Source organism: Histoplasma capsulatum, genomic scaffold, assembly GCF_000149585.1.
Source record: "Histoplasma capsulatum NAm1 scaffold_9 genomic scaffold, whole genome shotgun sequence".
Taxonomy (NCBI): domain Eukaryota; kingdom Fungi; phylum Ascomycota; class Eurotiomycetes; order Onygenales; family Ajellomycetaceae; genus Histoplasma; species Histoplasma mississippiense.
The window spans coordinates 5,900-21,483 of NW_001813974.1; the positions used below are offsets into that span (position 1 = coordinate 5,900).

The following is a 15,584-nucleotide window of genomic DNA, read 5'->3' on the forward strand; positions in this document are numbered from 1 at the left end:
TTCTCCGAACATGAAGGTGCGCTATGAAAAGTATGTATGATATAATCTGCTTCTCTTCTCTACTTTCCTTCTCACTTAATATGATGCTAATGGTATACTTTCAGAGCAAATAAGATCCTGCCACCAAATTTCGAAAAGATCCATCTAGGTCCCAAGGAGAAGAGGGTAGTGGAGACATACACAGCCATTATAAAGCAACTAAAACGCTGAACCTGTTGCACTTTCGGTTGGAGAATTAATTCTCTTGGCCTCCATGGTGATGATACTGTTCTGTACTTCATTTTATTTAATACTCTGTGATAGAAAATCTGACCCGATTATTACTATTTCATTCTATAGTATTATACCTTGTGCGATTCGATCTATCAACAACTTGATGATAAGCTCTCCTCACCCTCTACCTAGTTGTTCTTAATCTTTGAGGTATCTAGATTAGCACTATGCAGTGTAGAATATAACAGTGTGAGGCCCAAATCCTCATATAGCTACACGTGTTGGAGCCTATATAGTAAGGCATGCAGAGAGGTTCAAGATTAAGGGGGTCTCTGGAACCGATTGTAGGTGGATACTACGGCTACCCTAGATCACGTGCTCCCCAATCTTATTTAGTTGTTGCTCGGCTAGTTAGTTTTAATACAAAACAACGTTCATTCTATGACCCAACCACGCAGTGTATATAACCTCGCTGGACCCCATATCTTCACAGGGCCAGTGAATAGTCTTATATCAATCACTCCTATGTTCAACAGCTTCATATATATATATCGTTATGCCCTCACATCGTTCCATCACCTCTGTCATGCCACGGCCCATGCGCCGGCATGCCCCGGGGATTTAACTATATATATAGGTGTGGGCGCCTATGATGCCGGTCGGTATCATAGTGTTTGGTCTTTTTGGCCGAGGTGGTTAGGGGGATATATAGAGGATATATACTAAGGCCGCCAGATATATCCAACATATCCAAAGGGGGCAAGGTTTCCAACACGGCATAATCCACGATCGGGATAAATATATATATATAGAGCACCGTTGGGGATCTCCCTGCGATAGAGGTAGATAGAACTTAGAATTAATCTTGCTTATAACTGCTTCCAAAGCTACTTGACCAATAGCCCATCTTATTAATTAAGCTTAAGGTACTGTAGCCTTTGGAGAAGTTAAAAGAGATAAGGAGATAAAAGATGTTAGAAACCTAGCTACCCTAATAATAACCCTAGAAATAACCCTAATAACCCTAGCATTAACCCTAGCAACAACCCTGGCAATAACCCTAGAGAATTGCATCCTTGATTGACAACGTAATTTCTATTCCACTGACCTGCAACTTAAATAGCATTGAATATGTTTGGTAGAGAGCCAGCATGCATGATTTCATGCACATCTAACCACTCCTTGCGCTGACCGGGACTTTGGGACGATAATACTGTAACGGGTTAGCGCGGCTGTAGAAAATATACGCTAACCTAATACGGTATTATCGTCCCATAGAACCCTCCATTGTTTAAACCACAATATCTCCACCACTACATGGGCTATGGGAATATGGAATATATCAGTTTAATGCCCAGAGGCTGCTCTATCATCTCATGCTAAAATATGTAGATGTTTCTGTATCTGTGGTGTTGGTCTTAGCCTGTCAATGTGGTACTAGAGTGACCGTTTCCGTGACGTATTTCCCGTGACGCTGACCCCTATATCCAACGCGATATTCAACGGGCGTGCCCCAACCGGTATATACGATCCTCTCCATCATATTCTGTTAACCATAACCCTAACCCTGAAAACCTGGGGTTTCCGTTTCCGTTTCCGCTTCCGTGACGTATTTCCCGTGACGCTGACCCCTATATCCAACGCTATATTCAACGGGCGTGCCCCAACCGTTATATACGATCCTCTCCATCATATTCTGTTAAATCATAACCCTAACCCTGAAAACCTGGGGTTTCCGTCTCCGCCTCCGCTTCCGCGACGTATTTCCCGGACGCAAACCCCGATATCCAACGCGATATTCAACGGGCGTGCCCCAACCGGTACACACGATCCCCTCCATCATATTCTGTTTAACCCCAACCCTAAAACCCTGGGGATTCCGTTTCCGTTTCCGCTTCCGTTTCCGCTTCCACTTCCGTTTCCGTGACGTATTTCCCGGACGCTGACCCCTATATCCAACGCGATATTCAACGGGCGTTTTTGAACCTGATCTAGCTATATTATATCTCTTTACCCTCTTTCTTTTTGCTCCTTTTCCTCTTGCTTCATCGATCTTTATATATGCATATATCTTTTATCTCTATGTGGTGCTCGTCAACATCTGCCTCTCACCTGTGATGTCATTTGACCTCTATGCCCCTGACTCGATCTTCCCCCCCTCTACCTTCTGATATAATCGTCCAGCGTGTTCGACGTCCAACGGGTTGATGGGTTCATCCAACGGGTTCGGGTCCAATGGGTTAATGCGCTCCTTGGACGGGTTCGACATCCAACGGGTTTGGGTCCAGCGTGTTCCACTCCCAACGGGTTAATGCGCTCCTGGGACGGGTTTGACGTCCAACGGGTTGGGTCCAGCGTGTTCGACTTCCTCATCCAACCGGTTCGACATCCAACGGGTTTGGGTCCAGCGTGTTCAACTCCCAACGGGTTAATGCGCTCCTGGGACGGGTTTGACGTCCAACGGGTTGGGTCCAGCGTGTTCGACTTCCAACGGGTTAATGCGCTCCTGGGACGGGTTTGACGTCCAACGGGTTGGGTCCAGCGTGTTCGACTTCCTCATCCAACCGGTTCGACGTCCAACGGGTTGATGGGTTCATCCAACGGGTTCGGGTCCAACGGGTTAATGCGCTCCTGGGACGGGTTTGACGTCCAACGGGTTGGGTCCAGCGTGTTCAACTCCCAACGGGTTAATGCGCTCCTGGGACGGGTTTGACGTCCAACGGGTTTGGTCCAGCGTGTTCGACTTCCTCATCCAACGGGTTCGACGTCCAACGGGTTGGGTCCAGCGTGTTCGACTTCCAACGGGTTAATGCGCTCCTGGGACGGGTTCGACGTCCAACGGGTTCGACGTCCAACGGGTTTGACGTCCAACGGGTTTGGTCCAGCGTGTTCAACTCCCAACGGGTTTGACGTCCAACGGGTTGGGTCCAGCGTGTTCGACTTCCAACGGGTTAATGCGCTCCTGGGACGGGTTCGACGTCCAACGGGTTCGACGTCCAACGGGTTTGACGTCCAACGGGTTTGGTCCAGCGTGTTCAACTCCCAACGGGTTTGACGTCCAACGGGTTGGGTCCAGCGTGTTCGACTTCCAACGGGTTAATGCGCTCCTGGGACGGGTTCGACGTCCAACGGGTTCGACGTCCAACGGGTTTGACGTCCAACGGGTTTGGTCCAGCGTGTTCAACTCCCAACGGGTTTGACGTCCAACGGGTTGGGTCCAGCGTGTTCGACTTCCTCATCCAACGGGTTCGACGTCCAACGGGTTTGGGTCCAGCGTGTTCGACTTCCTCATCCAACGGGTTCGACGTCCAACGGGTTGATGGGTTCATCCAACGGGTTTGGGTTAATGCGCTCCTGGGACGGGTTTGACGTCCAACGGGTTGGGTCCAGCGTGTTCGACTTCCTCGTCCAACGGGTTCGACGTCCAACGGGTTTGGGTCCAACGGGTTTGACTTTCAATGGGTTAACGGGTTTGCGTCTAATTTAACCGCCTATCCTGACCTCACTGCCCACCCCTGTCTCTAGCCTCACTCTTTGTCAACCCTAACCCTGACTCTGACCACCTCATCCTCCCCCCCAGCCTCTACCCTCACTCATTGTAACCCTGACCCTGACCCATTATCATATGGGATGATACTGTTTGAAACTGATCACCCTAACTGATCTACTTTCTCTCGATGTTATATCCCTTTACCCTCTGTCTCTGGCTTCACCTGCCTTTATATATATATACGTCTTTCATCCCCCTGTGGTGCCTCTCACCCGTGATATCACTTGACCCCTGTACCCTCTGACTCGATCTTCCCCCTCTCTGCCTCCTGATATATCCCTCGCAGCCAACAAACCATCTCCACCAGCCGGTTGTGCTCCATGCCCTGCCCCTCAACCTTCTGTCCCAAAAATTCAATCACCGCCTCCTGATCATCTGCATCCACATTGAACTCTCTCAGCCGCTGTCTCCACGCCTGCTTCATCTGCCCTGCATGACACCCATACATCATCATTGCCACTGTCGGGATCAAAAATCCCCTGTACGGACACTGCCTCTGTGTCTTCCAGCTGTTGCATATGGACTGCGGCATCCCGCATCGGAAGCACCCGGAATACTGTGTGTATTTGATCTTGCTCCGCACTGTCATCATCCATCTCTTTGCCTCCTGGCTCTCCTCGTGGGGACACTGGTACAGCTCATGGTCAAACTCCCGCTTGCCACTTGCACATATCAAACACTGATCCTTCCACCTCTGCGCCTCTTCCACTAAAACCTCCTCATCCATCAATGCCCTCTGCCCTCGCTGCTGGTGTGTGATGATGAACCGGCCTTGATGGACATTCTGTTTGTGGAATGTCTGTCTGATTGTTGATGGGATGCCTCTGATGTCTTCACTGATTACCCTTCATTCTGATTGCCTGTGAACGTGTAATCCGCCTCCTTCATGGCGCTCACCACGGCCCACTCTCCCACCATCTGGCTTGCTTGGTTCCTGGCCAGCATGTCGGATGCATTGGCGTCCAGTCGCAGCGCCTTGTGCACCACCATGAACCGTGCCACCTTGATGATCCGTGACAACATTGGTGGGTAGCTCTCCGCGTCGCACCATCCATACTCCCCCCGTCCCAGCACCGCCAACGCGTCTACCAGCGCGCACTCATAATCCTCCACCTGAACCCGCTGGTCCAGCAGCTCAATTCAAAAATCCAAACATGCCATCTGGATCTTGGTTGATTTGAACTTATCTTCTTCTTCTGGCTGGGTATCTCTCTGTCCCTTCTCCTCCTCCTCTTCTTCTTCCTCAGTCATCTGCTCATCCATGGGGTCTGGGCTGATGGAGTGTCGCTGGTCGGCTCCCTCTGTGGTGGCTACCTGCCATAATACCCTCCATGTCTTGCGCTGCCGTGGTGTGAACCGGTACTGTGGGCTCGTCCATTCATGCTCGACCTGCGTTCGGGCGAAAAACATCAACATCTGCTGCCATGGCCTCACGTGCTCGGCGATGCTCTCCTCGTCCATGTACGCCTGCAACGGGGTGTGCCGGGTCTGGTGTCGCTCTGTGCGGATGGCCTCGATGCGGACGAAGTGGCCCAGCCGTGTGATGACTCGCTGGCTGGTACGGGCAACCTGACCCATGGCCTCCCAGATGGCCCTCGCGGCCAGTTCATCTGGACACGTGGTGTCATCCTCGGGCCGCTGGACGCAGTTGACCAGATCATTGGGTGCGATGTTGGTCAAGTACACCGGCCATCTGGTCCGCCGCAGCCATGGATTGGCTTCATCGTGCTCCCCGGCATGCATGACATTGCTGGTCTGCCGTTGCTGTTCCCGGTAAAACCGCTCCAGCTCATCAATGACCTGGCTGGCTCTGTTCTGGTCTGGCGTGCCGGTGTGCTCAGTAGTCTCCTTAGTCTGGATCTGTATGTAGTGGGAGCCCTTGCGCGATGCAAATACCTGCTGGAACTGCACCTTCTGGCATGATCTGTCCACCTCATCCTGTGCTGCCGTACGCTTTTGTGGCGCTGTACGGCCACGGCTGGGATATGGCGACCAGCTGTGCTTGTTCTGCCAGTGCTTGCGTATGGTGTTCATGTTCCCTGCCAAATACTGGCACTGGGGATCCTGCTGGCACCTGTAGCCATCTTGAATGGGTAGTTCCGGGATTGGTTCATTCAGTATTGTGGGCAGTGTTAACTGTGTAGTATGTGGGCAGTGTTAACTGTGTAGTATCTCGAGCCACATTGTCCCACTGTTCAATGTTCTCCTTTATCTGCTGAACCACCGCATGCTTTAGCTGATGGGCCTTGCCTTTCAGATGCCGTTCAATCTCTGTTGGCCACACAGCGTGCTTGCACCGGCGGCATATGATAATGAGGTATGATTCACAGTGGATAAATAATTGATGTTCCATGTCGATGCTTGGTCTGTCTTGTGCATTGAATATATATATATTTCCTTCATTCAGTGTCTTTGTGTGAAACTTGACAGGATCTGATCTGGTGTGAATGTTTGTTTTTCTGTGTTTAAAATCACTCCAGAATGAAGCCTTTCAGTTTTCTTATATGTTTTGCTATTTTTATTTACTTTGTTGATCTTGCACCGCTTTGCACCGCTCCGTTGCCTGGGTGAAAATATATATATTTAGTTGGGTCTGGTTGGGTTGGTGGCTTACCCCATCAAACATCGCACCTCAACTCATTGACTTTGACACCAAAATTTAACCCCTTCCCGGCGGAATTATCGCTTTTGATTTGGATATGTTGTATTTCATATCCACTACGGCCTACATGCTGCCTGCCATAGTGGGGCCAGACCCTCTGGGGGGAGAAAGTGCCGAAAAAGCTGGACGCGAGGTGCACTGCTGCTGTGACTCACACGGCCCTCAACCCATCGCGCGGTGGCATTGAGCCTTATGTGATCGGTGCTGGAGGGGATGTGGCCCAGCAGGGCGGTAGAGTAGCACTCATGGAGGGCAGGAAGAACAATCTGATCGGTCCACAGCCGGTACTCATCCTCGCGGATGATGAAGTGCTGGCGCTCGGGGTCATGTAGTTGGGGAAACAGGGCGTAGAGCTCTAGATCCTCGAACCCACCCAGCCGGCCCAGGGGAAGATGTGGGATCTGGTGGATCGGTCTCTGGCTGCGCCGGGGGCATGAGGCCTCTGACGAGGGCTCCCATGTCACGGGGATTGGAGAGAGATGCAGCCCTGCCTGGAGGGAGGACACAGGGGGCCTAGCTGCCAGCCAGTGAATGCCCGCCCGGGCCACAGCGAGGCTGGAGGCGAATCCCCCCACGCTGTCGATATCCATGGATGGCATCAGTGGCCCGTCGGGGACGTCCTCCGAGGCGATGTCCACGGTGGGTGGTTCTGGAGGGGTGGAGTCATCCCTGACATCCAGCCCACTGAAGATCTTCTGCCTCTGCAGTGGGGGGAGCTGTTCATCCCAGGGCTCCCCAAATTGAGCTATCTGTGGCCGCGACAGGATATCCGGGCAGGCCCACTGGATGATCTCACTCAGGCGCACAGAGTGGATGGGCCGGGATGGTGTCGCCTTGGAGGGGAAGGGGGTCCCAGGCGGGGAAGGATGGTCAACAGGCCGCATGTCGAAGGGATACTCCCAGTGGCTGTCTCCCAGACAGCCATGGTGCTGCTGCAGCTGCTCGGCAAGCCCTTGGGCAAGAATGGACACTGGAGCCTGGGGTGGTGGTGCCGCCGCAGAGGGTGGTGATGAGAGGGGTGATAAGGCCTCAGCAGTTGGTGAGAGAGGAGCTGTGCTTGATCTCCTGTGCTCTACATGATGGATGGCCTCTGGGGTCATCCTGTAGCTGGATGGGCTTCTATCTTCCACATCATCAAATGAATCCACATCTGCAGATGGACCATCCATATCGAACCACCTGTTATCATCTGCAAGGGCGTAATGGCTCACCGTGGATGCTGGTGTGGGAGACTGAGGGGGCGGGTGGAGGCCACCAGGTGATGAGGGTGAGAAAGATGAAGAGTTTCCAGGTTCATTGTTCCCAGGTTCATTCTGCATGGGGAGAGCCTGCTTTTGAACCACAGAGACATCGGTCCTCTGCTGGAGCAATGGTGGGGACACATCCAAAGGCTGTTCCCAAGGATTCTGGTCAACTGGGATAGAATGGTAGCTTGATCAGCTCTCCACATGTTTGGTGCTGGCAGGGAAGAGTCTTACTGAACTAAAACAGCCATTATAAAGCAACTAAAACGCTGAACCTGTTGCACTTTCAGTTGGAGAATTAATTCTCTTGGCCTCCATGGTGATGATGCTGTTCTGTACTTAATTTTATTTAATACTCTATGATAGAAAATCTGACCCGATTATTACTATTTCATTGTATAGTATTGTACCTTGTGCGATTCGATCTATCAACAATAGAATATAACAGTGTGAGGCCCAAAACCTCATATAGCTACACGTGTTGGAGCCTATATAGTAAGGCATGCAGAGAGGTTCAAGATTAAGGGGGTCCCTGGAACCCACTGGTATGAATAAGTGGATAATTGTGATCTCTTGATCTACATGGTCTTACATACAGGGCTAACTCAGCACCCAGAACCACGCAGTGTATATAACCTCGCTGGACCCCATATCTTCACAGGGCCAGTGAATAGTCTTATATCAATCTCACTCCTATGTTCAACAGCTTCATATATATATATCGTTATGCCCTCACATCGTTCCATCACCTCTGTCATGCCACGGCCCATGCGCCGGCATGCCCCGGGGATTTAACTATATACATAGGTGTGGGCGCCTATGATGCCGGTCGGTATCATAGTGTTTGGTTTTTTGGCCGAGGTGGTTAGGGGGATATATAGAGGATATATACTAAGGCCGCCAGATATATCCAACATATCCAAAGGGGGCAAGGTTTCCAACACGGCATAATCCACGATCGGGATAAATATATATATATAGAGCACCGTTGGGGATCTCCTGCGATAGAGGTAGATAGAACTTAGAATTAATCTTGCTTATAACTGCTTCCAAAGCTACTTGACCAATAGCCATCTTATTGATTAAGCTTAAGGTACTGTAGCCTTTGGAGAAGTTAAAAGAGATAAGGAGATAAAAGATGTTAGAAACCTAGCTACCCTAATAATAACCCTAGCAATAACCCTAGCAATAACCCTAGAGAATTGCATCCTTGATTGACAACGTAATTTTTATTCCACTGACCTGCAACTTAGATAGCATTGAATATGTTTGGTAGAGAGCCAGCATGCATGATTTCATCCACATCTAACCACTCCTTGCGCTGACCGGGACTTTGGGACGATAATACTGTAACGGGTTAGCGCTGCTGTAGAAAATATACGCTAACCTAATACGGTATTATCGTCCCATAGAACCCTCCATTATTTAAACCACAATATCTCCACCACTACATGGGCTATGGGAATATGGAATATATCAGCTTAATGCCCAGAGGCTGCTCTATCATCTCATACTAAAATATGTAGATGTTTCTATATCTGTGGTGTTGGTCTTAGCCTGTCAATGTGGTACTAGAATATTCTGTTTAACCCCAACCCTAAAACCCTGGGGATTCCGTTTCCGTTTCCGCTTCCGTTTCCGTGACGTATTTCCCGGACGCAAACCCCTATATCCAACACGATATTCAACCGGCGTGCCCCAACCGGTATATACGATCCTCTCCATCATATTCTGTTAACTCTAACCCTGAAACCCTGGGGTTTCCGGTTCCGTTTCCGGTTCCGTTTCCGTTTCCGTTTCCGTGACGTATTTCCCGTGATGCTAACCCCTATATGCGATATTCAACGGGTGTGCCCCAACCGGTATATACGATCCTCTCCATCATATTCTGTTTAACCCTAACCCTGAAAACCTGGGGTTTCCGTCTCCGCCTCCGCTTCCGCGACGTATTTCCCGGACGCAAACCCCGATATCCAACGCGATATTCAACGGGCGTTTTTGAACCTGATCTAGCTATATTATATCTCTTTACCCTCTTTCTTTTTGCTCCTTTTCCTCTTGCTTCATCGATCTTTATATATGCATATATCTTTTATCTCTATGTGGTGCTCGTCAACATCTGCCTCTCACCTGTGATGTCATTTGACCTTCTATGCCCCTGACTCGATCTTCCCCCCACTCTACCTTCTGATATAATCGTCCAGCGTGTCTGCCTCTCATCTGTGATGTCATTTGACATTCTATGCACCTGACTCGATCTTCCCCCCACTCTACCTTCTGATATAATCGTACAGCGTGTCTGCCTCTCATCTGTGATGTCATTTGACCTTCTATGCCCCTGACTCGATGTTCACTTGGCTCTACCTTCTGATATAATCGACCAGCGATGTTCGACTTCCAACGGGTTGATGGGTTCATCCAACGGGTTCAACGTCCAACGGGTTTGGGTCCAGCGTGTTCAACTCCCAACGGGTTAATGCGCTCCTGGGACGGGTTCGACGTCCAACGGGTTCGACGTCCAACGGGTTCGACGTCCAACGGGTTCGACGTCCAACGGGTTTGACATCCAACGGGTTTGGGTCCAGCGTGTTCGACTTCCAACGGGTTAATGCGCTCCTGGGACGGGTTCGACGTCCAACGGGTTCGACGTCCAACGGGTTTGACATCCAACGGGTTTGTGTCCAGCGTGTTCGACTTCCAACGGGTTAATGCGCTCCTTGGACGGGTTCGACATCCAACGCGTTTGGGTCCAGCGTGTTCAACTCCCAACGGGTTAATGCGCTCCTGGGACGGGTTTGACGTCCAACGGGTTTGACGTCCAACGGGTTGGGTCCAACGGGTTTGACTTCCAATGGGTTAACGGGTTTGCGTCTAATTTAACCGCCTATCCTGACCTCACTGCCCACCCCTGTCTCTAGCCTCACTCTTGGTCAACCCTAACCCTGACTCTGACCACCTCATCCTCCCCCCCAGCCTCTACCCTCACTCTTTGTAACCCTGACCCTGACCCATTATCATATGGGATGATACTGTTTGAAACTGATCCTTTGAACCTGATCTACTTTCTCTCGATGTTATATCCCTTTACCCTCTGTCTCTTGCTTCACCTGCCTTTATATATATATACATCTTTCATCCTCCTGTGGTGCCTCTCACCCGTGATGTGCCCCTCACCCATGATATCACTTGACCTCTGTACCCTCTGACTCCATCTTCCCCCTCTCTGCCTCCTGATATATCCCTCGCAGCCAACAAAACATCTCCACCAGCCGGTTGTGCTCGATGCCCTGCCCCTCAACCTTCTGTCCCAAAAATTCAATCACCGCCTCCTGATCATCTGCATCCACATTGAACTCTCTCAGCCGCTGTCTCCACGCCTGCTTCATCTGCCCTGCATGACACCCATACACCATCATTGCTACCGTCGGGATCAAAAATCCCCTGTACGGACACTGCCTCTGTGTCTTCCAGCTGTTGCATATGGACTGCGGCATCCCGCATCGGAAGCACCCGGAATACCGTGTGTATTTGATCTTGCTCCGCACTGTCATCATCCATCTCTTTGCCTCCTGGCTCTCCTCGTGGGGACACTGGTACAGCTCATGGTCAAACTCCCGCTTGCCACTTGCACATATCAAACACTGATCCTTCCACCTCTGCGCCTCTTCCACTAAAACCTCCTCATCCATCAATGCCCTCTGCCCTCGCTGCTGGTGTGTGATGATGAACCGGCCTCGACGGACATCCTGCTTGTGGAATGTCTGTCTGGTTGTTGATGGGATGCCCCTGGTGTCTTCACTGATTTCACTTGACTCTTGCTTGTTCCATTGACCCGGGCTGCTCCCGCCTGAAGTTGAAGCTTCATTCTTGGTGATGCTTTCATTTATGTTGTCGTCTGCGCTCTTGCTCACACTTCTGGCCATTCTGGGACTGCATGTGCCGTTGAATCTGATGTGGGTTTCACCCTGCTGGCTCTCCATCTCTGACTCCTGGCTGGTTTCATCCTCGCTGGAGTCATCCTTGGCTGTTGCTCTTGAACTGTAGCCTGGACTGGGTGTGGGCGTGGGCGTGCCACCTGGGCTGGGGGTGAACACGGCCTCCCTGGCCTCCCACTCGGCATCGCACCCGTCACACTGGGACTCCCCTGTGTGTCGATCACCGCAGTGCCGTCTCATGTAACCCTCCACTTCCCCGTCCAGGTACCGGTCCAGCACCACCCGTCGACATCGAGCCATCGGTTCATCACCCCCCTCACCCCCTGCCTGCATGTACCGCTCAACCAGCTTCTGGTCCAGCAGTGATGGTGCATCCTTTCTTGACCATATCATTGCTGCACTGATACCCTCGGGCTCAATGATGATGGCTTCACTGGTCTGTCCATCACACCCTGCACGCCCGCTCTCCTGTCCATAATCCAGCAATGATCGCGGCCGTCCGACGTGGATGATGCTGCGGATGTTGGGGATGTCGATTCCCATGCCCAGTGCACTTGTCGCCACGATGACCTGGTGTTGACCTTGCTGGAAACACTCCAGTATGCCGGCCTTGTTGATCTGGTGGTGGTGATATGCCCCGCATCTCAATGTGCTTGCCATCATCGTGACCTGATTCACTGCCTGGCAGTACACCACCCCCTTACCTTCTCCCGTCCATCTCATGCGGTCCTGGATGAACCTGACCACGCTGGGTGCTTGAAACCATCGGTTGAGCCCATCGTACTCTGACCCTTCAATGATGGGTTGCCACACTCGGTATGCCACATTTGGACGGCATGTCCGCGCCCGGAACAATGATATGTCCGCTCGGGTGCAGTGCATGCGGGACCACAGCTTCTCCTCCTCACCGGGTGGCAGTGTGGCCGTCAGCAGCACCATCTGTGTCTTGGCCGCCATCAGCTTGCCGAGCTGTTGCATCTGGGGCCGGAAGTTGACCTGGTCGTTGAGCACCGTGTGGCATAACCGTGCCACCTTGATGATCCGTGACAATATTGGTGGGTAGCTCTCCGCGTCGCACCATCCATACTCCCCCCGTCCCAGCACCGCCAACGCGTCTACCAGCGCGCACTCATAATCCTCCACCTGAACCCGCTGGTTCAGCAGCTCAATGCAAAAATCCAAACATGCCATCTGCATCTTGGTTAATTTGAACTTATCTTCTTCTTCTGGCTGGGTATCTCTCTGTCCCTTCTCCTCCTCCTCTTCTTCTTCCTCAGTCATCTGCTCATCCATGGGGTCTGGGCTGATGGAGTGTCGCTGGTCGGCTCCCTCTGTGGTGGCTACCTGCCATAATACCCTCCATGTCTTGCGCTGCCGTGGTGTGAACCGGTACTGTGGGCTCGTCCATTCATGCTCGACCTGCGTTCGGGCGAAAAACATCAACATCTGCTGCCATGGCCTCACGTGCTCGGCGATGCTCTCCTCTCCTCGTCCATGTATGCCTGCAACGGGGTGTGCCGGGTCTGGTGTCGCTCTGTGCGGATGGCCTCGATGCGGACGAAGTGACCCAGCCGTGTGATGACTCGCTGGCTGGTACGGGCAACCTGACCCATGGCCTCCCAGATGGCCCTCGCGGCCAGTTCATCTGGGCACGTGGTGTCATCGTCGGGCCGCTGGACGCAGTTGACCAGATCATTGGGTGCGATTTTGGTCAAGTACACCGGCCATCTGGTCCGCCGCAGCCATGGATTGGCTTCATCGTGCTCCCCGGCCTGGATGACATTGCTGGTCTGCCGTTGCTGTTCCTGGTAAAACCGCTCCAGCTCATCAATGACCTGGCTGGCTCTGTTCTGGTCTGGCGTGCCGGTGTGCTCAGTAGTCTCCTTAGTCTGGATCTGTATGTAGTGGGAGCCCTTGCGCGATGCAAATACCTGCTGGAACTGCACCTTCTGGCATGATCTGTCCACCTCATCCTGTAGCCATCTTGAATGGGTAGTTCCGGGATTGGTTCATTCAGTATTGTGGGCAGTGTTAACTGTGTAGTATCTCGAGCCACATTGTCCCACTGTTCAATGTTCTCCTTTATCTGCTGAACCACCGCATGCTTTAGCTGATGGGCCTTGCCTTTCAGATGCTGTTCAATCTCTGTTGGCCACACAGCGTGCTTGCACCGGCGGCATATGATACTGAGGTATGATTCACAGTGGATAAATAATTGATGTTCCATGTCGATGTTGGGTCTGTCTTGTGCATTGAATATATATATATTTCCTTCATTCAGTGTCTTTGTGTGAAACTTGACAGATCTGATCTGGTGTGAATGTTTGTTTTTCTGTGTTTAAAATCACTCCAGAATGAAGCCTTTCAGTTTTTTTATATATTTTGCTATTTTTATTTACTTTGTTGATCTAGTAACCCTAACCGCTCCGTTGCCTGGGTGAAAATATAGATATTTAGTTGGGTCTGGTTGGGTTGATGGCTTACCCCATCAAACATCGCACCTCAACTCATTGACTTTGACACCACAATGTAACCCCTTCCCGGCGGAATTATCGCTTTTGATTTGGATATGTTGTATTTCATATCCACTACGGCCTACATGCAAAGTTTGAAGTAATGGGGTGGCTGGCTGCCGCGGAAGGGAAGGGAAGAGGGAGCTCGACTGTGACCGGGCCCCACTGCGGGCACGCGGAGGCGGGAGCGGGAGCACGCACGGGCGGCCAATCAGGGCGGGAGAAGATCGGACGGGGGCGCGTCGGACGGCGCACTAGGGTATAATGATGTAATAATACAAAATCATAAACAGATAAAGCTTTCACTCATCTGATCTGATGTCTGTTCAGTTTCTTAGTCATCATAAAGTACTGCAGATTGACATGATCAGATCAAACATGAATTGAATATTGATTTCTCTTCAGATAATGTCTTCAATTTTTACATGCTGCTATAATAATCAAGAATTCTTTATTATAAATATCATAACATGTTTTCACATCAATCAACTTTTTTGATCAGAAAACAATTGAATACCAGTGTCTATCATTCTGCAATTGTAACAGAATAGCAGCAATTGTAAAAATGAATACATCAGATTCAATCTGAATACATTGGACTGAATCAAAATGAGTTAATAGAGAAGCATATATAAAGTGTCATTTGAGTTTATTGAAAGCATTTTAAATGCCTTCTGTTCCTATAAAAGTGGCTGTTGTTTTCTCTTTCCTACTCTCTTTTGCAAGTTCAAATAATGAGGCTGCAATAGATGAGAAAGATTTAATAAATTGCTGATAGAAATTAGCAAAGATCAAAAAAAATTGAATTTCTTTAATTGATTTAAATGTAGATGATTTTACAATGATGGAATCTTTGTCTGACTCCATCTCAACATCATTGGTATTTATAACAAATCTCAGAAATGAGACTTTATCCATTTCAAACTCATATTTAGAAAGTTTTACAAATAAATTCATATATTTGAGATGTTCTAGCATATTAATAACATGCACTTTATGTTTCTGCTTTGAATTGAAGAATATGAAAATGTCATCCAAGTAAACAATACAATATATATTCAAAGAATCAGACAAGGCATTGTTAATATATGCTTAAAATGTCAATAAAGCATTAACTAATTCAAATGATATAATTATATATTCAAAATGTTCATATCTTGTTCTAAAGACTGTCTTCCAACAGTCTTTTACTGCTATAAGTATGCAGTGGTAGACATCTCAAAGGTTCAGCTTAGTGAATATCTTACCTTGTGAGAGTCTGTCAAGCAATTCACTTTTTAAAGATAAAGGGTATTGATTTTTAATGATGATTTGATTTAACTCTTGATAGTCTACACAAAGATGGAGTCCATCATCTTTCTTGAGAATAAAGAGAATTGGTGCATCAGCTGGGCTACTGAATGATTGTATCCACTCATTATCTAATGCATTCTTTAAATATTCTCTTAGAGCAGCTAACTCAGTTTT

At 49.8% G+C, this 15,584-nt stretch overlaps 6 protein-coding genes across 6 annotated transcripts; 2 read left to right on the forward strand and 4 right to left on the reverse strand.

The window, feature by feature from the left end:
- Positions 1-2,900: 2,900 nt before the first annotated feature.
- HCAG_07473 (predicted protein) lies at positions 2,901-4,490 on the reverse strand (the record flags this gene model as incomplete). Its single annotated transcript, XM_001537114.1, has 3 exons — positions 2,901-3,153; positions 3,277-3,665; positions 4,059-4,490. 3 exons carry the CDS (start codon positions 4,488-4,490, stop codon positions 2,901-2,903), a joined length of 1,074 nt encoding a protein of 357 aa, XP_001537164.1.
- Positions 4,491-4,903: 413 nt separating this feature from the next.
- Positions 4,904-6,116, reverse strand: HCAG_07474 (predicted protein; the record flags this gene model as incomplete). Its single annotated transcript, XM_001537115.1, has 2 exons — positions 4,904-5,770; positions 5,901-6,116. 2 exons carry the CDS (start codon positions 6,114-6,116, stop codon positions 4,904-4,906), a joined length of 1,083 nt encoding a protein of 360 aa, XP_001537165.1.
- A 165-nt stretch (positions 6,117-6,281) lies between these two features.
- HCAG_07475 (predicted protein) lies at positions 6,282-7,987 on the reverse strand (the record flags this gene model as incomplete). The annotated part of the gene is made up of 3 exons (XM_001537116.1): positions 6,282-6,326; positions 6,581-7,839; positions 7,945-7,987. 3 exons carry the CDS (start codon positions 7,985-7,987, stop codon positions 6,282-6,284), a joined length of 1,347 nt encoding a protein of 448 aa, XP_001537166.1.
- Positions 7,988-10,055: 2,068 nt separating this feature from the next.
- HCAG_07476 (predicted protein) lies at positions 10,056-10,232 on the forward strand (the record flags this gene model as incomplete). The annotated part of the gene is made up of 1 exon (XM_001537117.1): positions 10,056-10,232. One exon carries the CDS (start codon positions 10,056-10,058, stop codon positions 10,230-10,232), a length of 177 nt encoding a protein of 58 aa, XP_001537167.1.
- Positions 10,233-10,851: 619 nt separating this feature from the next.
- On the reverse strand, positions 10,852-13,857 carry HCAG_07477 (predicted protein; the record flags this gene model as incomplete). Its single annotated transcript, XM_001537118.1, has 3 exons — positions 10,852-13,003; positions 13,069-13,577; positions 13,792-13,857. 3 exons carry the CDS (start codon positions 13,855-13,857, stop codon positions 10,852-10,854), a joined length of 2,727 nt encoding a protein of 908 aa, XP_001537168.1.
- A 363-nt stretch (positions 13,858-14,220) lies between these two features.
- HCAG_07478 (predicted protein) lies at positions 14,221-14,382 on the forward strand (the record flags this gene model as incomplete). Its single annotated transcript, XM_001537119.1, has 1 exon — positions 14,221-14,382. The coding sequence occupies one exon, from the start codon at positions 14,221-14,223 to the stop codon at positions 14,380-14,382; it is 162 nt and encodes a 53-aa protein (XP_001537169.1).
- Between the last annotated feature and the right edge of the window lie 1,202 nt (positions 14,383-15,584).